Source organism: Onychostruthus taczanowskii, unplaced genomic scaffold, assembly GCF_017590055.1.
Source record: "Onychostruthus taczanowskii isolate IOZ18803 unplaced genomic scaffold, ASM1759005v1 scaffold412, whole genome shotgun sequence".
In the NCBI taxonomy this organism is placed as follows: domain Eukaryota; kingdom Metazoa; phylum Chordata; class Aves; order Passeriformes; family Passeridae; genus Onychostruthus; species Onychostruthus taczanowskii.
Window position 1 is genome coordinate 4,239 of NW_024501594.1, and position 24,559 is coordinate 28,797.

The 24,559-nt window shown below is 48.5% G+C and overlaps 2 protein-coding genes across 8 annotated transcripts; both read right to left on the minus strand.

Annotated features, from left to right (window-relative positions):
• Window positions 1-2,238: 2,238 nt before the first annotated feature.
• Window positions 2,239-14,555, minus strand: TUFT1 (tuftelin 1). 5 transcript variants are annotated; one of them, XM_041413475.1, is made up of 14 exons: window positions 14,502-14,555; window positions 13,059-13,169; window positions 11,134-11,202; window positions 9,572-9,673; window positions 8,054-8,128; window positions 7,690-7,779; window positions 7,015-7,074; window positions 6,662-6,742; window positions 6,286-6,393; window positions 5,667-5,761; window positions 4,748-4,853; window positions 3,940-4,023; window positions 3,385-3,485; window positions 2,239-3,033 (listed from the first exon to the last, which is right to left on the minus strand). In XM_041413475.1, the coding sequence occupies exons 1-14, from the start codon at window positions 14,541-14,543 to the stop codon at window positions 2,979-2,981; spliced, it is 1,179 nt and encodes a 392-aa protein (XP_041269409.1). In that variant the 5' UTR covers window positions 14,544-14,555; the 3' UTR covers window positions 2,239-2,978. The 5 variants fall into 5 exon arrangements, with proteins under 5 accessions (XP_041269409.1, XP_041269410.1, XP_041269411.1 ...); XM_041413476.1 differs by having other exon boundaries at window positions 13,059-13,188; window positions 14,502-14,535; XM_041413477.1 differs by having other exon boundaries at window positions 13,059-13,172; window positions 14,502-14,506.
• A 3,173-nt stretch (window positions 14,556-17,728) lies between these two features.
• LOC121340608 (cingulin-like) lies at window positions 17,729-24,408 on the minus strand. 3 transcript variants are annotated; one of them, XM_041413472.1, is made up of 12 exons: window positions 24,264-24,408; window positions 23,994-24,126; window positions 23,810-23,872; window positions 23,457-23,588; window positions 22,191-22,361; window positions 21,931-22,092; window positions 21,644-21,733; window positions 20,965-21,048; window positions 20,304-20,425; window positions 19,927-20,035; window positions 19,361-19,524; window positions 17,729-18,218 (listed from the first exon to the last, which is right to left on the minus strand). In XM_041413472.1, the coding sequence occupies exons 1-12, from the start codon at window positions 24,371-24,373 to the stop codon at window positions 18,101-18,103; spliced, it is 1,458 nt and encodes a 485-aa protein (XP_041269406.1). In that variant the 5' UTR covers window positions 24,374-24,408; the 3' UTR covers window positions 17,729-18,100. The 3 variants fall into 3 exon arrangements, with proteins under 3 accessions (XP_041269406.1, XP_041269407.1, XP_041269408.1); XM_041413473.1 differs by lacking the exon at window positions 20,304-20,425; XM_041413474.1 differs by lacking the exons at window positions 20,304-20,425; window positions 20,965-21,048.
• Between the last annotated feature and the right edge of the window lie 151 nt (window positions 24,409-24,559).

Genomic DNA, 24,559 nt, shown 5'->3' on the forward strand with positions numbered 1-24,559 from the left:
CCTCACTTGTTTGCCCAATTATCCAATGACAAACAAAAGGCCAAATAAAATGAAATGTAACAATAATTTTAATAGTTTAAAATATATAAAATTGAATACATTTATGTTTGCCCAATTATCCAATCACAAACAAAAGGCCGGCCAAATAAAATGAAATGTAACAATAATTTTAATAGTTTAAAATATATAAAATTGAATACATTTGTTATGTTTGCCCAATTATCCAATGACAAACAAAAGGCCAAATAAAATGAAATGTAACAATAATTTTAATAGTTTAAAATATATAAAATTGAATACATTTGTTATGTTTGCCCAATTATCCAATGACAAACAAAAGGCCAAATAAAATGAAATGTAACAATAATTTTAATAGTTTAAAATATATAAAATTGAATACATTTGTTATGTTTGCCCAATTATCCAATGACAAACAAAAGGCCAAATAAAATGAAATGTAACAATAATTTTAATAGTTTAAAATATATAAAATTGAATACATTTGTTATGTTTGCCCAATTATCCAATCACAAAGGCCAAACAAAATCAAATGCAACAATAATTTAAATGAAATAGTTTAAAATACATAAAATTGAACACATTCAAGAAAAGGGCAGTATAATTTGGTTATAACCAAATAAAATCTGGTTCAGGTCGTGCCACGTAACCAAAATCACCGCGGGCTTCGGAGCGCGAGGCCGTGGGACGCTCCCACCTCACGTCCAAGCTCGCCGAGCCCAAAATGCCCCCTTTATCCTGTCTGTTATCAGCATTTCTTCTTGTTTTTGATTCATCACCCTGCTGTCTCCACCCTCATCATCTTCACCGCGCCACCATCTTCTTGGGGGTCGTCCAGACGAAGGCCGCTCCTCTTCCTCGGGTGTCCTTTATTTCACCTTTTGGGTTACGCGTGTGCGCCGAGCTAACATCGTACGTGCCAAAATTAAAATTATATCAGCCGATATGATAAATCTTGTTAATTAACGTATTTATGACTTTCACCCAGGTTTTCCCCTCTTTCATTAAGGAAGTTATGAATTGCAATAAAGTGCAAGGAACATGCAAAATGAATAATTAACATTGTATAGACTTCAGCATCTTAATGAAGATTAAATAATACATATATTCAAACTGGATTAGCACATCCACTGAAAGCTGTTGCCCAAAATGCCCCCTTTATCCTGTCTGTTATCAGCATTTCTTCTTGTTTTTGATTCACCACCCTGCTGTCTCCACCCTCATCCTCATCTTCACCGCGCCACCATCTTCTTGGGGGTCGTCCAGACGAAGGCCGCTCCTCTTCCTCGGGTGTCCTTTATTTCACCTTTGGGTTACGCGTGTGCGCTGAGCTAACATCGTACGTGCCAAAATTAAAATTATATCAGCCGATATGATAAATCTTGTTAATTAACGTATTTATGACTTTCACCCAGGTTTTCCCCTCTTTCAGTTAATTTTAGCAAGTTTTATCTGACTGCTTTTCCTGCCTCGAACTTCTGCAGATGATAAAGGGGGGGCAGACCCTTCCCCTCTGCTTTCTTAGCTTTTTACCTTTTTGACCACTTTGTTATCTCCAAATATTGATTACTATATGCATATTGATGACTGTCTCAATTTTATCAGCACCGATCACACCTATTTATCACAACTCCCAGGCGCAAGGCGCCACTGTCGCCGAGTCGCCGCGCGTGGCGACACGAGGCTTGACTCCATCTCAGAGGGATGACTTATTATGTTAAATATTAAAATTCGACACTAAAACTATACTAAAGGAACAGAGGGATCAGGAGGCTACAACAAGAATAGAACAGAACAACAAAAAATCTGCTCACAGCCTCGGCTGAGATCGGTCACCGACGGAAATAAATCCGCACGGAGCGACCACGCATGAACCCGCTGCGTCCCACAGCAGCACAGAGTAATTGTTTAAATTTCCCTCCTGAGGCTCCTCGGATTCTCAGGAGAGGAAAAATCCCAGAAAAGGATTTTTCATAAAATCGCAGCTTCACTGGTGAGTTTCGTTTCCCAGGGAGAAGGCCCGGCGTTCGTGTTGGCCCGGAGCGGCCGGCTGAAATCCCGTAAAAAAAAATCCCCAAATTCCCAACCTGAACCCATCGCCTGTTTCTGAAAACCCAGGAAATCCCAAATTTGCACCGTTCCCACGGAATCAGGACCCGGAAAAAAAAAAAAAAAAAAAAAAAAACCCCCCCCGACTTCCTCCGTAAATTCCCGATCTTTTCCAACCAACCACGACTTCTGGGGTTTAAAGCAGAAGGAATTTTTTTATTTTTAATACGAAAACTTGGGATTGAAAAATTCCAAGAGAATCCTGAGGGATCCCAGTTGGAGGCTCCGGGGTCAAACGTGGGATTGGGGCAGTCCTGGGCCAAAATCCCCTGGAATTCTGGCCTGTGCCCACCCCCCACCTCACCGGGAGACTCCAATAATTTACGGAAATAAATACAGGGAATAAAATCCCAAAATCGCGGGAATTCCAACAATAATCGTTTGGGGGGGGAAAAGCCAAAAAGCCACACGGAACTGTGTGGCAAAAGCATGGAATTCCGTGGGAGAAACACAGGATTCTGCGGGAAAAACACGGAACTGTCGGGGCTGGGAGAGCATTTTCCAAGTCCAAGGGTGGCGCTGGAGGTCGGAGGTGTGGTGGCTCCCAGCTTTTTGGAATTTTTCTTCAGGCAAAAAAAGCAGAATCCAAGATTTTGTTTTGGAAACTCCCAAAAAAAAAAAAGAAAAAAAGGTGAAATCCCGAATCCAGTTGGGAAAAACCTCTGGAATCCGCACGGGAATGGCGAGAGCTGGAAAATCACTGGGAAAAAGAGGGAAAATTCCCGATTCCGACCTGAATCGTGCCCCCCTGGATGATCCCAAACCTCTTCCCTCGGGAAGGGCTCCGAGTCCAGCTGGGAATTCTGGTCATTGTGAAGGGGAAGGATCCGGCTGGGCCCAGATCCCGAAATTCAGGTTTCCACCACTCGGATCAGGGGCAGCGGCTTCGGGCCTGGCAGGCGTTTGCTGGGAAAAGGGAGGGGAAAAAAATAAAAGGGAATTTTTCAGTAGGAAAAAAAACATGGAAAAAGGTTTCAGGGAGATCAGGATTCCCAAAAATTCCAGCGAGAGTGATTTGGGATCTCCCATAGACATTGAAAAACTAGGGGAGATTCCAATTAACCTCAAATCTGCAAGAGCAACCCAAAATTCCAAAAACTGGTCCCTAAAACGCAGAAGAGAACCCCAAAATCCAAGACGGCAGCTTCCAAAACTGCAGCCCCGAATCCTAAAGTTCCTTGACCAATCCAAGGAGAATCCCAAACTGCAGGAGAGGTCCCAGAATTCCCGACCCTGAGCCCGGAATTCCCATTGCACCTGCTGACGTATTCCGACTTGGAGCGCACGCGGGCGCTGCTCCCGCCCCGGCTCACTTGCTTCTCGATCAGGTGCTCGATCCGGTCGTGCATCTCCAGATTCTGGGGGAAAAAAACCAGGATTTGGGATCCAGTAAGGACTTTCCAACCCTGGGGAGCTACCTTGGGCTGGTCCCTCTGTGCCCGGAATGGGAATTTTTGGGATCCGGGGGAATTTGGAGTGTAGGAATGGGATTGGGAATTTCCCGAGTTATTTGGGAAGGTTTATTTAAAAATGAGGATCAGGGGGAATTTTCCATCTCAAAATACTCAAGCTCCCTGTTGGATTGGAAATTTCCCAAATCCTGATGGAAATGGTCAGGCTCGGGTTGGGAATTTTGGGGTTTTTTTTTTGGTCTTTTGGGATTTTCTAGGTCTTGAATCCCTCCCACTTTTTTCCCCCCATTCCCAGTTCCCCAACCACCCCCAACCCCCAATCCCGACATTTCCAACCCCGATCCCAACATCCCAAAAAAGATCCAAGCTCGGATCCAGCCCCCAGAATTCCGGGCCCCACCTCTGCTTCCAGGTAGGAAACTCTTTCCTTCAGCTCCTGGATTGCCGCGTCCTTGGCCTGGATCACGCTCTTGGAATTCTGCAGCTGCAACCCAGACATTTCCAAGGATTTTTTCCTGGTTTTTCTCAGTTTTTCGCTGATTTTTCCCCAGTTTCTCCCAGATTTTTCCTGGGTTGCTTCCCAGGTTTTTTCCTTGGTTTTCCCAGATTTTTCCTGGGTTGTTTCCCAGGTTTTTTCCTTGGTTTTCCCTGGGTTGTTTCCCAGGTTTTTTCCTTGGTTTTCCCAGATTTTCCTTGGGTTGTTTCCCAGGTTTTTTCCTTGGTTTTCCCCCAGGTTTTTTCCTTGGTTTTCCCAGCTTTTTCCTGGGTTGTTTCCCAGGTTTTTTCCTTGGGTTTCCCAGATTTTTCCTGGGTTGTTTCCCAGGTTTTTTCCTTGCTTTTCCCAGATTTTTCCTGGGTTGTTTCCCAGGTTTTTTCCTTGTTTTTCCCAGATTTTTCCTGGGTTGTTTCCCAGATTTTTCCTGGGTTGTTTCCCAGATTTTTCCTGGGGTGTTTCCCAGGTTTTTTCCTTGGGTTTTCCAGATTTTTCCTGGGTTGTTTCCCAGGTTTTTTCCTTGGTTTTCCCCAGATTTTTCCTGGGTTGTTTCCCAGGTTTTTCCCTTGCTTTTTCCAGAATTTTCCTGGGTTTTCTTCTGGTTTTTCCCCATTTTTTCCCAGGATTTTCCCCTATTTTTTTCCCCAGAATTTCCCCCCATTTTTCCCTGGATTTTCCAGGGTTTTTCCAGGGTTTTTCCCAGTTTTCTCATCACCTGCTCGATCATCTGGCGGACTTTGCGCTGCTGGCTCTTGAGCATGTCGTCCAGGTGATGGATTTTCTCCCGGAGCCCCGCCACCTCCTTCTCCAGCTGGGATGAGCTGAGAAAACAGCGGGAAAAATCTCTGGGAACAGTCTCCAGAAAAACTGGGAACACCCACATAAAAAAAACCCAAAAACCCAGAATTCCTACTCCAAAAAAAGCCTGGGGATGGTCACATCCAAAAAAAAAAAAAAAAATTGGGAGTGTTCAGCTAAAAAAAAAAATGGGAGTGTTCACAGGAAAAACACTCTGGAATTTCTGCTCAAAAAAAGAAGGGAATATCCACCCGCCGAAAAAACCTGGGAATGTCCACCACAAAAAAAACCCTGGGAATGCCCATCCCAAAAAACCCTCGGATATTGGGAACGAGTCGGGATATCAGGAATTGGGCATTCCTAGGATTTTCTCATTCCTGGGATTCGCCCATTCCCAGAATTCCCTTTCCCAGACTCCCACATTCCCAGAATTCCCTTTCCCAGACTCCCACATTCCCAGAATTCCCTTTCCAGGATCCCCACATTCCCAGAATTCCCTTTCCAGGATCCCCACATTCCCAGAATTCCCTTTCCAGGATCCCCACATTCCCAGAATTCCCTTTCCCAGATCCCCACATTCCCAGAATTCCCTTTCCAGGATCCCCCCATTCCCAGAATTCCCTTTCCTGGATTCCCACATTCCCACATTCCCAGAATTCCCTATCCTGGATTCCCCCATTCCCAGAATTCCATTTCCCACATTCCCAGAATTCCCTTTCCTGGATTCCCCTATTCCCAGAATTCCCTTTCCCGGATCCCCCCATTCCCAGAATTCCCTTTCCCAGATCCCCCCATTCCCAGAATTCCCAGAATTCCCAGAATTCCCGGACTCCCACCGCTCCTGCTGCGCCGCTCTTTCCCCTTCCGCCTTCCGGAGCCGCTCCAGCTCCGCCTGTCCCAGCTCCATCCGCGCCAGCAGATCCCGGTGATCCTGCGGATTGGGCGGCATTCAGGAACGGGATAACGGGATTTGGGATAATGGGATACGGGATAATGGGATACGGGATAATGGGATACGGGATAACGGGATTTGGGATAACGGGATTTGGGATAATGGGATACGGGATAATGGGATACGGGATAACGGGATCTGGGATAATGGGATTCGGGAATGGGATTCGGGAATGGGATTTGGGAATGGGATACGGGATAATGGGATACGGAATAACGGGATTCGGGAATGGGATACAGGGATGGGATAGCGGGAAACCAGGAATGGGTCAGGACATCAGGAATGGGGTGGGATATCGGGAATGGGGTGGGATCTGGGGAATGGGGTGGGATATGGGGAATGGGGTGGGATATCGGGAATGGGCTGGGATATGGGGAATGGGGTGGGATATCGGGATATGGGGTGGGATATCGGGATATGGGGAATGGGGTGGGATCTGGGGACTGGCTGCCGGCTCATCCCAATCCCACTCCCACTCGTCCCACCCCCCGATCCCAAGTCACCTTTTCCATGCCTGCCAGGAGCTTCTGGAGCTGCTCCACCTCCGCCTCCGCCCGGCTGCGGGCGGAATCCGCCCGCTCCGCCTCCTCCTGGCACCGCAGCAGCGCCCTCTGCAACGGGAAATCCGGGAATTCTGGGAATTCCCGCTCTCCCAGGACCCTGGGACGCATTCCGGAACTTTCCTCGGCAGGAGGATTTTCCTGGAGATTCCCTCAAAAAGCCCCAAGGGGAACCAGCTCCTCGAAAAACTCAGCATCTCCTCTAAAACGACCAAATTTGGATGAAATCGCCCCTAAAATTCCAGCACTTGGGCCAAGTTCTCCTGAGGTTCCTGAAATTTGGGTGGAATTTTGGATTTTTTAGGAATTCCAGGCTCACCTCGAGACCGTCCCGCTCCAGCTGCTGCTGCTTTTCCACCTCCTGGAGCCTCCACCGGAGCCGCGGGGCCTCGGGGTCCTCCTGCGGGAACGGCCCCAAAAGGCCAAAAATCCCAAATTTTGTCTTTTCCAACAGCTCAAAAATTCCCCAAATTTGGGATTTTTTAACCTAAAAACCGAACCTCCCAAATCCCAATTAAAACCTGACTTGAAATTTGGTGGAAAACACCAAAAAATGCCCGAATTAATCCCAAATATTTCCCGTTTCTGGGTGGAAAATGGGGTTTTTTAAACATTTTCACCCTGATTTCAAATCCCACCCCGGAAAATTCCAGAAATTTTTCTGTTCCCTACCGGATTTTCCTGGGAATTGCCCCGGCAGGAGCAGCTCTGGCTCTGCTTCTCCAGCACCACCTGGAATCCGGGGAAAAAAGTGGGAAAATCGGGATTTATCCCAAATTTTTCTAATTCCCCAACTCCCTTTTCCCAAATTTTCAATGGATGAATTCCCATTTTTTCCTCTTTTTTTTTTTGAAACCTTTTTCCCAATTTTAATAGATTGATTCCCAAATATTTTCCACATTTTTAAATCCAAGAATTTTGTCCCGTTTCCCAAATTTCAACAGATTTTGTCCCAATTTAAATCCATTTATTCTATATTTCTATGGATTTATTCCCATTTCTCCCCAGTTTTTTTTATTTCCACTATCCCAATTTGGGGCAAAATTTGGGAATTTTGTCAAAGCAGCAACTCCAAAATTCCAGGATCATCCCCGGGAGCTCCTAAATCCCTCCAGAAAATCCCAAATTTCCCATTTTTCACCAAAAAAATGGAATTTTACTCTTTTCCCTACCAATAATTGCAATTTTTTCCTTTTCACCACCCCAAAACCAGGAATTATTCCCCTTTTCCCTGAAAAAATGGGAATTTCCCCCCTTTTTCCACCCAAAATCAATTTGGAATGTTTTTTTCAGGGGAAAATTCCACTTTTTTTTTTGGTTTTTTTTGGTAATTCCCTATTTTTTTACCTCAGAACTCTCCTGAAATTCCCGAAATTCCGTCCGGGTCTGGAGTTTGGTGCTCAAATCTTCCCGGAGTTTTTTGAGGGCGCTCCCAGCCTGGGAAAAAGAGGGAAAAGTTGGGAATTTTTTGGGATTTGGGAGGGAAGTGGGGAAAAAAAGGTAAAAAAATCCAAATAAAAACGGGGGGAAATCCAATTAAATGAAAATAAACGACAACAAAATTCGGAAATCTGGGGAACTTTTTGGGGAATTTGGGGAAAAATTTCTGGGAAATTTTACAGGAATTTTACACTATTGGTTTTTTTTTAATTTTGGGATAATTCAGGGAAAATTTGGGGGAATTTTGGTGGGAATTTTCAGGGAATTTCACCTCCTGGATGTGCCGGACTTCGCTCTTGAGTTGCGTCACCGGCTCCTCGTGGTCGGCGCGAGCCTTGAGATAAACCTGGAATGGGAAAAGGAATAAAAATGGGATTGGGAATGTCCAAAATCCCTCTGGGAATTCCAAAGGATCTGGAGGGTTCGGGGCAAGGCTTCCCAAAATTTCCTGGAATTTTCTGTCCCTGGATTTTCCCGTTAAATTTGAATTTTCCTTTTTTTTTTTTTTGGGGAAGGTTTTCCCCACCTGTGTTGTTCCCAAGGAGTGGAATTCCCTGAAATCCACCAGGAATTCCCGAAATTCTACCTGGAGTCCCTCAAATCCACACGAAATCCCCCAAAAATCCACGTTTTTATTCCTAAAATTCCACAAGGAATTCCTCCAAATCCACCTGGAATGCTCTGAAATCCCCAAAATTCCAGCCCAGAATTTCCCCAGATCCAAACTGAACCCCAGAAAAATCCACCTGGAATTCCCCAAAATCCTTCAAAGCCATCCCCAAATCCAAGAAAAATTTTGTGGAATTTGGGGGGGAATTTTGCAGGATTCTGATTGAATTTTGGGGTAATTTAGGGACAATTTGAGGAAAAATTTGCTGGAATTTCTGTGGGATTTTGTGGAAATTTTGATTGGAATTCGGGATAAAATTCCCAAACCACCCTGGGCACCTTTTTCCCCAAGCATCAATCCCAAAACCCAAAAAATCCCGGGATTTGGGGCACCTTGATGATCTCCTCATCCCCATTCTTGGATTTGGGTCATTCCGAGGCCAAAATTAGGGAATTCCTGGGTCTTTTTGTGGGAATTTTGTGGGGAATTTTGCAGGGATTTGGGGCCATTTTCGCTGGACTTTTTTTTTTAATTTTCATGGGAATTTTCCCACCCCCTTCCTCCCCCAGGAACGATCCCAAAACCCAAAAAATCCCGGGATTTGGGGCACCTTGATGATCTCCTCATCCCCATTCTTGGATTTGGGCCCTTCCTCCCCCAGGAACGATCCCAAAACCCAAAAAATCCCGGGATTTGGGGCACCTTGATGATCTCCTCATCCCCATTCTTGGATTTGGGTCATTCCGAGGCCAAAATTAGGGAATTCCTGGGTCTTTTTGTGGGAATTTTGGGAGAATACTAAGAAATTTTAAGGGAATTTTGCAGGGATTTGGGGCCATTTTCGCTGGACTTTTTAAAAAAATTTTGATGGGAATTTTCCCACCCCCTTCCTCCCCCAGGAACGATCCCAAATGCCCCAAAAATCCCGGGATTTGAGGCACCTTGATGATCTCCTCATCCCCATTCTTGGATTTGGGTCATTCTGAGGCCAAAATTAGGGAATTCCTGGGTCTTTTTTTGGGAATTTTGGGAGAATACTAAGGAATTTTAGGGGAATTTTGCAGGGATTTGGGGCCATTTTCGCTGGACTTTTTTTAAAAATTTTGATGGGAATTTTCCCACCCCCTTCCTCCCCCAGGAACGATCCCAAAACCCAAAAAATCCCGGGATTTGGGGCACCTTGATGATCTCCTCGTCGCCGTCCTTGGATTTGACGCACTCCGAGGCCAAGGAATTCCCGTCGGATCTCTTGGCCACCATGGCGAAGGCTCTGCCCACCGGCTTTGGGGGAAAACGCGGCGATTTCGGGAAAAAAATTCCCAGGAAAAGCCCAGAAGTGGGATTTGCCACCCTAAGGGTGGTGGCCGGGTGGGATTTGCCCCAAAAAACCCGGGATTTGGAGGGAAAAATCCAGGATTTTTCATGGGAAAAAATGCAGGATTTCCTGCTGCGGAAACATCTGGGAAAGGCACAATCCCATTCCCTGTCCCAAAATGATCCCAAAAATCCTGGATTTTACCACAAAACCCAAGCCTTCCCCCCCCCCAAAATGCTGAATTTACATCCCCAAAATCCCAGAATTAGCCCAAAATTTTCCTCACCCAAATTCATGGTTTTACCCTCCCCAACCTCCCACATTTTCCCCCAAAATTCGCAGAATTTCCCCCCAAATTCCCACAAAAATCAAAAATCTCACTTCTTCTCCCCCAAATCCTAAATTTTCACCACAACCCCCCCCAAAATTCCAAGAGTGGTCCCAAAACCCCCACAATTCCCCTGAAAATTTCCCATTTTTCCTCCCCAAAATTCCCAAATTTTCCCCCGAACTCTCAAATTTCTCATTTTTCCCCGAAATTCCCAGAGGTTCCCCCCGGCATTCCCAGATTTTCCCCTCCAGTCCCGCTCTTTCCGCACCTTCTGTTTGGGCCGGGGGTCCCCGGGGGGGTCTCGGGGCAGGCGCAGCCTCAGCACCGGCCCGGCCTCCTAAGGGTTAAACCCGCGTTAAAATCGGGGCTAAAACCCGGCGCTTTGGGCAAAGCCAAGCTCAGGATAAAGTGGGAAGAAACGCAGTAAAAATCCGGGATAAATCCGGGATAAATCCGGGATAAATCCAGGAGAAAACCGGGGATAAACTGGGAAGAAATCCCCAGGAAAAGCCCAGAAGTGGGATTTGCCACCCTAAGGGTGGTGGCCGGGTGGGATTTGCCCCAAAAAACCCGGGATTTGGAGGGAAAAATCCAGGATTTTTCATGGGAAAAAATGCAGGATTTCCTGCTGCGGAAACATCTGGGAAAGGCACAATCCCATTCCCTGTCCCAAAATGATCCCAAAAATCCTGGATTTTACCACAAAACCCAAGCCTTCCCCCCCCCCAAAATGCTGAATTTACATCCCCAAAATCCCAGAATTAGCCCAAAATTTTCCTCACCCAAATTCATGGTTTTACCCTCCCCAACCTCCCACATTTTCCCCCAAAATTCGCAGAATTTCCCCCCAAATTCCCACAAAAATCAAAAATCTCACTTCTTCTCCCCCAAATCCTAAATTTTCACCACAACCCCCCCCAAAATTCCAAGAGTGGTCCCAAAACCCCCACAATACCCCCGAAAATTTCCCATTTTTCCTCCCTAAAATACCCAAATTTTCCCCCGAACTCTCAAATTTCTCATTTTTCCCCGAAATTCCCAGAGGTTCCCCCCGGCATTCCCAGATTTTCCCCCCCAGTCCCGCTCTTTCCGCACCTTCTGTTTGGGCCGGGGGTCCCCGGGGGGGTCTCGGGGCAGGCGCAGCCTCAGCACCGGCCCGGCCTCCTAAGGGTTAAACCCGCGTTAAAATCGGGGCTAAAAACCGGCGTTTTGGGCAAAGCCAAGCTCAGGATAAAGTGGGAAGAAACGCAGTAAAAATCCGGGATAAATCCGGGATAAATCCAGGAGAGAAGCCAGGATAAACTGGGAAGAAATCCGGGATGAATCCGGGATAAATCCAGGAAAAATCCGGGATAAATCCAGAAAGAAGTCAGGATAAACTCGGAAGAAATCCGGGATAAATCTGGGATAAATCCAGGAAAAATCCGGGATAAATCCAGAAAGAAGTCAGGATAAACTCGGAAGAAATCCGGGATAAATCTGGGATAAATCCAGGAAAAATCCGGGATAAATCCAGAAAGAAGTCAGGATAAACTCGGAAGAAATCCGGGATAAATCTGGGATAAATCCAGGAAAAATCCGGGATAAATCCAGAAAGAAGTCAGGATAAACTCGGAAGAAATCCGGGATAAATCTGGGATAAATCCAGGAAAAATCCGGGATAAATCCAGGATAAATCTGGGATAAATCCGGGATAAATCTGGAAAGAAGCCAGGATAAACTGGGAAGAAATCCGGGATAAATGCGGGATAAATCCGGGAGAGAAGCCAGGATAAACTGGGAAGAAATCCGGGATAAATCCGGGATAAATCCAGGATAAATCCAGGATAAATCCAGGATAAATCCAGGAAGAAGCCAGGATAAACTGGGAAGAAATCCGGGATAAATCCAGGAAGAAATCCAGGATAAAGCCAGGATAAATCCAGGAAAAATCCGGAATAAATCCAGGAAAAATCCGGAAAGAAGGCAGGATAAACTGGGAAGAAATCCGGGATAAATCCGGGATAAATCCAGGAAAAATCCGGGATAAATCCAGGAAAAATCCGGGATAAATCCAGAAAGAAGTCAGGATAAACTGGGAAGAAAATCCGGGATAAATCCAGGATAAATCCAGGATAAATCCGGGATAAATCCAGGCTGACGTCAGGAATAAATCCAGGATAAATCTGGGATAAAACGGGATAAATCCAGGAAAAATCCGGGAAATATCCAGAAAGAAGTCAGGATAAACTGGGAAGAAATCTGGGATAAATCCGTGATAAATCCAGGAAGAAGCCGGGATAAATCCAGGAAGAAATCCGGGATAAATCCGGGATAAATCCAGGAAGAAGCCAGGATAAACTGAGAAGAAATCCAGGATAAATCCAGGATAAACTGGGAAGAAATCTGGGATAAATCCGGGATAAATCCGGGATAAATCCAGGATAAATCCAGGAGAGAAGCCAGGATAAACTGGGAAGAAATCAGGGATGAATCCGGGATAAATCCGGGATAAATCCAGGAAAAATCCGGGATAAATCCAGGAAGAAATCCGGGATAAATCCAGGAAGAAGCCAGGATAAACTGGGAAGAAATCCGGGATAAATCCAGGATAAATCCAGGAGAGAAGCCAGGATAAACTGGGAAGAAATCCGGGATGAATCCGGGATAAATCCGGGATAAATCCAGGAAAAATCCGGGATAAATCCAGGAAGAAATCCGGGATAAATCCAGGAAGAAGCCAGGATAAACTGGGAAGAAATCCGGGATAAATCCGGCATAAATCCAGGATAAATCCGGCATAAATCCAGGATAAATCCGGGATAAATCCAGGATAAATCCAGGATAAATCCGGGATAAATCCAGGATAAATCCAGGATAAATCCGGGATAAATCCAGGATAAATCCAGGATAAATCCGGGATTAATCCCACACTTCCCAGATTTCTCCGCTGGGATCGGAAAGGAGAAAGGGAAGGAAAAGCGACTCTGGATCCCGATTTTTTTTGGGGGGGGATGTTTTCCAAAAATTCCAGGACTCACCTCCGGAGTCCAGGCAGATTTGGGGACCCCTCCGGAACTTTCCAGGGATCCAGGGGAGTTTTCAGGGCTGGGAAATTCTGGGAATTCTGTGGGACGCCTCATGCTCAGCTCCTGCTGGGAAAAACCTGCCCTGAACCAGAAAATTCCCAAAATTCCCAAATATTCATTCCCAAGGAGTTTCCCCACCCGACCCCAAGGGGATTTATTTTTGGAGGAAAAATTCACCGGGAATGGGAATTTTGGGAATCTCGGAAATTCTGGATGGGGGAATCCCAAAAAATTCCAGGAGTGGGGGATCCCAAAAAAAAAAAAAAAACGGGAATTTTGGGAATTCCCAAAGCGCTCCTGAAAAGGCTGGGAATGAGGAATTTCACTCTGGAAAACCAGGAAAAGCAGCCTGGAATGCGGGGAAAATTCCAGAGCTCTCCAAATCCATCAAAAACCCTGGGATCGTTGGGATTTGAGACACAAAATTCCCAAATTTCCCGGGATTTAGGGCGGGGTTGGATTTTTGGGAATGTAGCAGCCCCGCCCCAAGGCTGGGAAAAGCGGGAAAAAAAAAACCGGGGAAAAAAAAAAAACAGGGAAAACTCCTCAAATCCCGGCTGGAAAATTCCGGGATGGCCCCGCCTCCTGGGGTTCGGAATTCCCAAAAAAAAAATTGGGATTTTAGAAGAGGATTTTGGGGAGAGATTCCCGGGAATTCCATGGCAAAACGGAGCCGGGAAGATCCCGAAAATCCCGGGATGGGGCTGCCCAAAAATCATCCCGGGAATTCCGGGAATGAGGAAAAGGAGGGAATTTTGGGGAGGGGTCCCGGGGTTCTTAGAGAGGGGATCCCGAGGGAATTCTGGGAAGGATTTGGGAATTTTGGGAAGGTTTTGGGATTTTTGGGAGGGGTCCCGGAAATTCCAAGGAGGTTTGGGATCCCTCAAAAGTCGTTCCAGGAGGGGGGGAAAAAAAATGCCGGGAATTCCGGGAATTTCCGGAATGAGGAAAAGGAGGGAATTTTGGGGAGGGGGTCCCGAGGATTTGGGGATTGGAGAATTTTGGGGAAGAATTCCAAAGGGATTTGGGATCCCCCAAACTCCTCCCAGGAGGGCGGGAAGAGCCCGAGAGTTCCGGGACTGGGGAAAGGAGAGGCCCGGCAATTTTGGGAAGGGGATCCAGGAATTTCGGGAAAGGGTCCCCAAATGTTTAGGGATTAGGAATTTTGGGAATGATCCGGGAATTTGGGGAGGGAACCCGGGAATTCCTAAAGGGATCCCAAAAGGGGGAGAAAAAAAAAAATCCCGGCCGTTCCGGGAAGAGGCAGAGGAAAGGAATTTTCCCGGGGGCTTCTGCGGGAGATGCAGGAACTTTTTGGGAATGGCGCGGGATTTTTTTGGGGAAGTTTTTGGGAATTCGGGGGAGGGTCCCGGGGGGGGGGGGGGGGTTTCTTACCGGGGATTCCGGGAGCGCGGCCCAGCCCGGGAGCCCGTTCATGGCCCCGCCGCCACTTCCGCCTCACCTGAGCCAGGTGGCCACGCCCACGCCGGCCACGCCCACGCCGGCCACGCCCCCGTGTTTGGATAGTGTTCGCCGTGTTTGGCCACGCCCCCCCCCCGCGCGCCTGGGTCATGCCCATGTTTGGTCATGGCTAAATTTGGTAATGAGGCCGTGTGGGCACGCCCACAAGGTGGAGGCCACGCCCAGAAGGTGGAGGCCACGCCCACAAGGGAAGGGGGGAGTTGGGAGAATTGGGGGGAAAAGGGAAGAATTGGGAAAAAAGGATCAGAATTGGGGAAAAAGGGGGAGAATTGGGAAAAAAAGGAGGAGAATGGGGGGAAAAGGAGGAGAATTGGGGGAAAAAGGGGGAGAATTGGGAAAAAAGGGGGAGAATTGGGAAACAAAGGAGGAAAGTTGGGGAAAAAAGGGGGAGAATTGGGGGAAAAAAAGGAGGAGAGTTGGTTAAAAAAAGAGGAGAATTGGAGAAAAACGGGGAGAATTGGGGAAAAAGGAGGAGAATTGGGAAAAAAAGGGGGAGAATTGGGAAAGAAGGGAAAAATTGAGAAAAAAAGGGGGAGAAATGGGGGAAAAAAAGGGGAGAATTGGGAAAAAAAGGGAGAATTGGGGAAAAAAGGGGAGAATTGGGGGGAAAAGGGGGAGAATTGGGGTAAAAAGGGGGAGAATTGGGGGAAAAGGAGGAAGGAGAAGAAGGCGGGGGGGGGGGGGGAAACTGAGGCAAAGCTGTGCCAAGGCGTGCCCAAGGTGACCTGAGCCGTGCCGGTGTCACACCCGGGTGTGCCCAAGCCGTGCCGGTGTCACACCCGCGTGTCCCCAGCCGTGCCAAAGCCCCGCCCTGCCGAGGCCGGAGCCGTGCCGAGCCCGGCCCGGGCGTGTCCCCAGAGCCGTGCCGAGCCGTGCCAAAGGCACGCCGGAGCCGTGCCAGGCGCTGTCCCGACCCCCGGTGCCACCCGGCGCTGTCCCCAGGGCTGGCACTGCCCGGGCGTGTCACGCCCATCCCCGGGGCGGGTGGCACAGCGGAATGCCAGGGAATCCCCGGGAATTTTGGGGGATTTTGGAGGGATTTGAGGGAATTTCAGGGAATTCCAGAGGACTGCGGGGATTGGGAGCTCCCGGGAATTTCAGGGATTGGGAATTCGGGGAGCGCTGTCCCCGGGATGTCCCAAAGTGTCGGGGAAACTGAGGCACGGGGGGGGGGGGGGGACAGCGCGGGACCGGTCGGGCCGGTCCGGGGGCACCTCCGAGGGCACCGGGCGTGGCCCTTCCGGGGTGGGGACACCGGGGGACAGCAGGGGACAGAGGTGGCATTGGTGGCACCTGCGGGGTCACCGGGCGTGGCCCTTCCGGGGTGGGGACACCGGGGGACACCCGGGGACAGGGGCAGCACCTGCTGGGGACATCCCGGTGCCACCTGCGTGGGGCGGGGACAGCAGGGGACAGAGGTGGCACCCGAGAATTCCCACCCAGAACTCCCAAATCCCACCCAGAATTCCCAACCGAGAATTGCTGAGAATTCCCAAGAATTCCCACTCACAATTCCCAAGAATTTCCCACGAATTTCCCACCCAGAATTCCCAAAAATTCCCACCCAGAATTCCCAAATCCCACCCAGAATTCCCAACCGAGAATTGCTGAGAATTCCCAAGAATTCCCACTCACAATTCCCAAGAATTTCCCACGAATTTCCCACCCAGAATTCCCAAAAATTCCCACCCAGAATTCCCAAATCCCACCCAGAATTCCTAAATCCCACCCAGAATTCCCAAATCCCACCCAGAATTCCTAAATCCCACCCAGAATTCCTAAATCCCACCCAGAATTCCTAAATCCCACCCAGAATTCCTAAATCCCACCCAGAATTCCTAAATCCCACCCAGAATTCCTAAATCCCACCCAGAATTCCTAAATCCCACCCAGAATTCCTAAATCCCACCCAGAATTCCTAAATCCCACCCAGAATTCCTAAATCCCACCCAGAATTCCTAAATCCCACCCAGAATTCCCAACCGAGAATTGCTGAGAATTCCCAAGAATTCCCACTCACAATTCCCAAGAATTTCCCACCCAGAATTCCTGAGAATTCCCAAGTCCCACCCAAAATTTCCAAGAATTCCCTGCCCATACTTCCTGAAAATTCCTGAACATTCCCACCCAGAATTCCAAAAAATTCCAGACCCTGCTGCCCTTAAACCGCGGGATTTTATTCCAAAACATCTTTGGGAGCAGGCGGGAATAAAAATTCCTGGAACTGGGAAATCCCGAGATTCCCCCAAAGTGTCCTCAGGAGCTGGGAAATCCCTGGAAATCCCTGGAAATCCCTGGAAATCCCGGGAAATCCCTGGAAATCCCGGGAAATCCCGGGAAATCCCTGGAAATCCCGGGAAATCCCTGGAAATCCCTGGAAATCCCTGGAAATCCCTGGATTCCCACGGGGTCCCAGCTGTTGTTCCTTCATGTCCTCGTTTTGGGAATTTTTTCCTATGGAGCAGCAGCAGCAGCATTGGGGTTTTCCCATGGGCTTGGGACCTTTCCATAAGTCTAGGAACCTATCCCACGGGTTCTGGAATTTTCCAGCCGGGAATTCCTTACCAGGCCTCCTTTTCCACGGATTTAGATCATTTCCCATGAATTTAGGAATTTTCTCTTGGAATTTGGGGTTTTCCCATGGGCTTGGGACCTTTCCATGGCTTTAGGAACCTATCCCATGGATTCTGGAATTTTCCAGCCGGGAATTCCTTACCAGGCCTCCTTTTCCACGGATTTAGATCATTTCCCATGAATTTAGGAATTTTCTCTTGGAATTTGGGGTTTTCCCATGGGCTTGGGACCTTTCCATGGCTTTAGGAACCTATCCCATGGATTCTGGAATTTTCCAGCTGGGAATTCCTTCCAGGCCTCCTTTTCCACAGATTTCCATCATTTCCCATTAATTTAGGAATTTTTCCTTCGAATTTGGGGTTTTCCCATGGGCTTGGGACCTTTCCATGAGTCTAGGAACCTATCCCATGGGTTCTGGAATTTTCCAGCCGGGAATTCCTTACCAGGCCTCCTTTTCCACGGATTTAGATCATTTCCCATGAATTTAGGACTTTTTGCTTGGAATTTGGGGTTTTCCCGTGGGCTTGGGACCTTTCCATGAGTCTAGGAACCTATCCCGTGCTGATCCCGGCTGGAATTCTGGGGCGGATCCCAGCTGGAATTCTGGGGCTGATCCCGGCTGGAATTGTGGAGCTGATCCCAGCTGGAATTCTGGGGCTGATCCCGGCTGGAATTCTGGGGCTGATCCCGGCTGGAATTCTCAGGCTGATCCCAGCTGGAATTCTGGGGCTGATCCCGGCTGGAATTCTGGGGCTGATCCCAGACTCGATCCCAGCTCCGGAATTCCCAGGAATCAGCGGGAGGGGGCTGATCCCAGGTTGGAACCAATCCCGGAACCAATCCCGGAACCAATCCCGGTGACGACGAAGACGGTGATGACGATGACGATGACGGCAACGATGACGACGGCATTCCCGGCATTCCCGGCATTCCCGGCCTCAGCAGGAGCTGGCCTGCAGGTTGGCCTCGCTCAGGAGGGAGGCGATGGCCGCGGATCCGAACTCCTCATCCGAGCTCAGCCGCTCGTCCTGCAGCGCCGAGTCCACGGCGCGGCGCCTGCCGGGGGAAATTCCGCCTTCCATGGAATTCCCGGCCTCTTCCATGGAATTCCCGGCCTTTTCCATGGAATTCCCGGCCTCTTCCAAACCAGAATTCCCTTACCAGCCATCATTTCCCATGAATTTAGGACTTTTCTCTTGGAATTTGGGGTTTTCACGTGGGCGTGGGACCTTTCCATGAGTTTAGGAACCTATCCCATGGGTTCTGGAATTTTCCAGCTGGGAATTCCTTACCAGGCCTCCTTTTCCACGGATTTCCATCATTTCCCATGAATTTAGGACTTTTTGCTTGGAATCTGGGGTTTTCCCATGGGCTTGGGACCATCCCATGAGTCTAGGAACCTATCCCATGGGTTCTGGAATTTTCCAGCCGGGAATTCCTTACCTGGCCTCCTTTTCCATGGATCTCCATCATTTCCCATGAATTTAGGAGTTTTTCCTTGGAATTTGGGGTTTTCCCGTGGGCTTGGGACCTTTCCATAAGTCTAGGAACCTATCCCATGGGTTCTGGAATTTTCCAGCCGGGAATTCCTTACCTGGCCTCCTTTTCCATGGATCTCCATCATTTCCCATGAATTTAGGAGTTTTTCCTTGGAATTTGGGGTTTTCCCGTGGGCTTGGGACCTTTCCATAAGTCTAGGAACCTATCCCATGGGTTCTGGAATTTTCCAGCCGGGAATTCCTTACCTGGCCTCCTTTTCCATGGATCTCCATCATTTCCCATGAATTTAGGAGTTTTTCCTTGGAATTTGGGGTTTTCCCGTGGGCTTGGGACCTTTCCATAAGTCTAGGAACCTATCCCATGGGTTCTGGAATTTTCCAGCCGGGAATTCCTTACCTGGCCTCCTTTTCCATGGATCTCCATCATTTCCCATGAATTTAGGAGTTTTTCCTTGGAATTTGGGGTTTTCCCGTGGGCTTGGGACCTTTCCATAAGTCTAGGAACCTATCCCATGGGTTCTGGAATTTTCCAGCCGGGAATTCCTTACCTGGCCTCCTTTTCCATGGATCTCCATCATTTCCCATGAATTTAGGAGTTTTTCCTTGGAATTTGGGGTTTTCCCGTGGGCTTGGGACCTTTCCATAAGTCTAGGAACCTATCCCATGGGTTCTGGAATTTTCCAGCCGGGAATTCCTTACCAGGCCTCCTTTTCCATGGATTTCAGGCGCCGCTGGAGCTGCTCGTTGAGCTCCTGCTGCTCCTCCAGCTCCCGCTGGGATTTTTTCCGGGCGTTTTCCAAGCGCTCGATTTCCTCCTCGGATTCGTCCACCTGGCGCTTCAGGGCCTTCACCCGCAGGCTCAGCTGGGAATTCCCGGGACTCGGGGTCGGATTTGGGATTTGGGAATTTTGGGACAATCCTGAGGTGCAGGGATTGGCCCCGGCCTCGGAATTTTAAGGATTTTAAAGGATATTTTAAGGATTTTTAAAGGATTTTTGGTTTTTTTTTTTTTTCCCCCATCCGAAATCATTCCAGGAATTCCTTGGATGGGATTTTAGGGATTTTCAGGATCCAAGCTCTGGTTTTTCCATGGATTCCCCATCCCTGAGATGGTGGGAATGTCCCTGGCCTTAAGGAATTTTTAAGGATCTTTCCCAGCCCAAACCATTTCAAGATTCCAAGCCGTGGCTCAGATGGGATTTTCGGGACAAATCCTGCATCCTCTCCCAGATTTTTCCATGGAATTCCAGGAATTCCAGCCCCACCTGGTCCCTGTGGCTGCTGCTGTTCTGCCGCTCCTCGTCCAGCTGCAGTGACAATTCCTTGATTTTCCGCTCCAGCTTCCGGTTGGACGAGAGCAGGACGCTCTTCTCCCTGTGGAAAAACGGGAATTCCGTGGATTCCCGGCCCTCTGGAGCGGCCTGGCAGTGGGATTTGGATGGATCTTTCTGGAATTTTAGGGATTTTCAAGGACGTTACGGGATTCTTAAGGAATTTTGAAGCAACTTTCAGGAATTATTAAGGAATTTTCAAGGATTTTTTTTTTTTAGGGATTTTTAAGGGATTTGGAAAAAATTTGGGAATTGGAATTTGGGAATTGGGATTGGAATCATTTGGGGATTTGTGATTTGGGGTCGGGCACCTCTCCTCGGCCTGGAGCTGCTCCCGGAGCTCTTCCAGCTGCGATTCCAGCTGGGAATTCCGGCTGTTCCCGGGTCGCTGCTGCCCCTCGGAAGCTGCCAGCCGGTTCTTCAGCTCCTTGTTCTGGGAAAAATTCCCAAAAATTCCCCCTGATGCCGGGGCTCTTCCCGGTTTTGCCAAGTTTCCCAATGGGGAGGAATTGTGGGAATTCTTTGCAGGATTCCGGGAGTTGGGAAAAGTGGGGAGAAGTGGGAATTCTGGGACTTGTCTGCAGGGAAAAGTGAGAATACTGCACAGGAAAAGTGGGAATTCTGTTGGAATCCTGCAGGAAAAACATCCTGGGAGAGGGCAGAGAACCCCAAAAGCTGGGACTGGGAATAAAAGGAAAACCAGGAAGAGGTGGAAAAAACCAGAAAAAAAGCAGGAAATGTAGGGAAAAAGCAGGAAAAAACTGGGAAAACTCCTTGGAATCATGATCCCATTCCCAAGGATTCTTTTCCCAGAATTCCTCATGAAATCTGGGCTCCCCCTGGGCCATTCCCACCAGGATTCGATTTTGGATTTTCCTGGGATTTTTCCGGGAATTTTTGTGAGGTTTTTCCCAGGATTTTTCCAGGACTTTCCTGGGAATTTTTCCAGGAATTTCCGGGAATTTCCCGCACCTGGCGCTCCAGGGAGGATTTGTCACATTCCAGGTCCTGGCGGCTCGAACGTTCCTGGAGCAGCTCCGCCCGCAGCTGCTCGATCTGGGAATAAAACCAGAAAAATCCGGGAATTTCCAGGGATTTCCAGGATGTTCCACGGATTTCTCCATGGATTTTCCCATGGATTTCAGGAATGGGATCGGCACATGTGCTGGGATTCTCTGGGAATTGCGGGAAAAGGATCCCTGGGATTATTCCCCAGTGGAAAAAATTCCCCTTTTATACCCCATTTATGCCTTGGAATTTTTTTGGGGAAAAGGAAGGAATAAAGTTTGGGAAAAGCCCAGAATCCATCCAGATTTGGGAAAATCCCCAAAGTGGAAAAAATTCCCCTTTTATGCCCCATTTATGCCTTGGAATTTTGGGGGGAAAAGGAAGGAATAAAGTTTGGGAAAAGCCCAGAATCCATCCAGATTTGGGAAAATCCCCAAATTCCCACCCAGACACCAAAAATAGGGAATTTCTTTGGGAATTCTTTATCCCTTTTCCCAACCTCTTCCAATTCCCCCATTCCCAGCCCAACTGACAATTCCCAATTGGAATTTTCACGTGGATCCTTGGGGTGGGGGGGGGTTGGAATTCTAGGAGAATTCCATTTTTGCCAAGATGAGAATTCCCGAAATTCCCGGGATTTTACCTGGTCCCGGCTCCGGGTCACCCTCTCGCTCAGCAGCTCCACCGAGCTCCGCTCCTCGTCCAGCTCCAATTCCAAACGTTTGGATTTTTCCTGATGGGAATTTGGGATGGAATTTTTGGGGGGAACTTTGGAAAAACTTTTGGAGAATTTTTGGGGAAATTTCTGAGAACGTTCTGGGAGTTCTTTAGGAATTTTCCATTATTTTGGGGGGAGATTTTCTGGGAGCCGTATTTTTTTTTCCATTTCTTGGAGAATTTTCCGGGATTTTTTTTTTCAGGAATTCCCACCTCCAGTGCCTTGGAATGCCGGGCTCGCTCTTCCTGGGATCGCTTCCGATTTTCCAGCTCCTGCTCCAGCTCCTGGAGCTTCTGGAGCAGCAGCTCCTTGTCCAGCAGGATCCGATCCTTCTCCTCCCGGTTCTCCTGGATCGTCTCCTTCAGCCGGGAAACCTGCCAGGAAAAACCCCAAAATTCCCCAAATTCCCAGCTGGATTTTCCCCAAAAATCTGTGGGATTCCTGGAAAAATCAGCTCCGATTCCCAATGAACCTCGTCCTGGAGCTTCCCAAGGTTCTGTTGGAATTTTTCTGCCTCTGCCTCGCGGTCTTGGGCGATTTTTTGGGAATCCGTGAGTTCCCGGCGGGATTTTTCCTGGAATTCTTCCAGCTGGGATCGGAGCGAGGCGAGGGAGCTCTGGGATTCTGCTGTCATCTGCTCCAGCTGAAAAACGGGAATTTTGGGATTGGGAATTTTGTGGGATGGTGCCAAAAATGGGATCTGGGTGTTGGGGGTGGAAATCCCGGAATTCCATGAAAAAAAAGCTGAAAATTCCATGGAAAAACCCCAGAATTCAATGAAAAAACCCTCAGAATTCCATAAGAAACTCAAGAATTCCATGAAAAAATACCAGATTTCCATGGAGAAATCCAGGGATTTTCAGGAAAAACCCCTGGAATCTCTTCCCAAACCTCTAAGAGGTCCCAGTCCCACAAGACAAAGATTTTGGGATGAGGAAACGCCAGAATTCCATTAAAAAAAAAAAAAACAAACAAAAATTCCACCAAAAAACGCTCCAAAATTCCATTTTAAAAGCCCCAAAATTCCATTTAAAAAAAAAAAAAAGGATCGGCGGGATGCTCGGGGATTTTGGGATCAGCGGGGATCCCTGGGATTTTGGGATCAGCGGGGGCTTCCTGGGGATTTCGGGATCAGCGGGGGGCTCGGGGATTTAGGGATCAGCGGGGCTCCTTGGGGATTTCGGGATCAGCGGGGCTCCCTGGGGATTTTGGGATCAGCGGGGGGCTCGGGGATTTCGGGATCGGCGGGATGCTCTGGGATTTTGGGATCAGCGGGGGCTCCCTGGGGATTTTGGGATCAGCGGGGGGCTCTGGGATTTCGGGATCAGCGGGGCTCCTTGGGGATTTCGGGATCAGCGGGGCTCCTTGGGGATTTCGGGATCAGTGGGGGGCTCGGGGATTTCGGGATCGGCGGGGTGCTCTGGGATTTCGGGATCAGCAGGGCGCTCTGGGATTTCGGGATCAGCGGGGCTCTCGGAGATTTCGGGATCGGCGGGGCTCTCAGGGGATTTCAGGATCAGCGGGGCTCCTTGGGGATTTCGGGATCAGCGGGGGCTCTTGGGATTTTTGGGCTGAAGTGGGGCTCCATGGGGATTTCTGGGGATTTATAGGGATTTTTGGGGGAGACTTTGGGGTTGTTTTTTTTTTTTATTTTTGGGGGGATTTTTTTTTAAATTTTTCTTTGAATTTTTGGGAATTCCCAGCACCTCCAGTTTGGATTTTCAGGAATTCCCAGTACCTCCAATTCGGCCACTTTCTCCCGGAGCTGTTCCTCGTTCTTCTGCTGTTCCTTGGATTCCTCCAGCTGCGATTCCAGAAGTTTCCGCGCCTCCTCCGACACCTCCAGTGCTGATTCCAGGGAAATCTGGGCCTTGGGGGATCCAGAGGGGATTTGGGGGCATTTTGAGGAATTTTGGGGGATTTTTCAGGATTTTTTTGGGATTTTGGGGGGGATTTTGTGGGAATTCTTTTTAATTTTTTGGGACAATTTTGGCTGAGCCCACAATGAGCAAATCTGGGACCCCAAATTCTGAAAAAGTCCCAAAAATTTCCAGAAAAAAATTCACATTTCTTGGGATTTCACCTCCTTACCTGAGCAGCCTCATCTCGCTCCCCCCGGAGCTTTTCCAGATCCTTCCGGGCCTGCTCGAGCTCCTGGGAAAAAATCCCAAATTTTGACCAAAACAAATTCCCAAATTTGGGGAGGAAAAATCCTGAATTTTGGAAAAAAAAAAAAAAAACAATTTTGGGATAAATTTTCACTGATTTCTCGCACCTTCCGGAGCTTTCCCAGCTCCTGGGGGTCGCTCCGGGCTCGATCCCGATCCTCCCGCGCCGCCTGGAGTCGCTCCCGGAGCTCCCGGATCTCCTCCTCCAGCTCCTCCCGCTCCAGCCGCGCCTGCAGCAGCCTGGAAAATCCCAGCAATTCCCAAAAAAAAATTCCCTCCATCCCAAAATCCTTGCTTTGTTGGGAGTTGGGAGTTGAAAATCTCAGAAAATCTCAGAAAATCCCAAATTTTGGATCAGCCCAGGCTCCGGGACTCACTCCTGCTTGGAATTCCGGAGCTCTTCCTTGTTTTTCTGGAACATTTCCCGCCACTGCTCCGTCTCCTCTGCGCTCTCCTCCAGCTCCCGACGCAGATTCCGCAGCTGCATTCCCAAATTTTCCCGCTCCTGCTCCAGGCTGGATTTCTCCTGCAAGGAATTGACAAGGTTCCCCAAAAAAAAAAAAAAAAATTCCCCGGGGAATTCGAGACAAAATATCCGTGGAATCGGGGCTGAGTCCATGGAAATTCCAGAGGCTTTTTTCCCCCTCATTCCAGAAGGATTTTTCCCAATTTT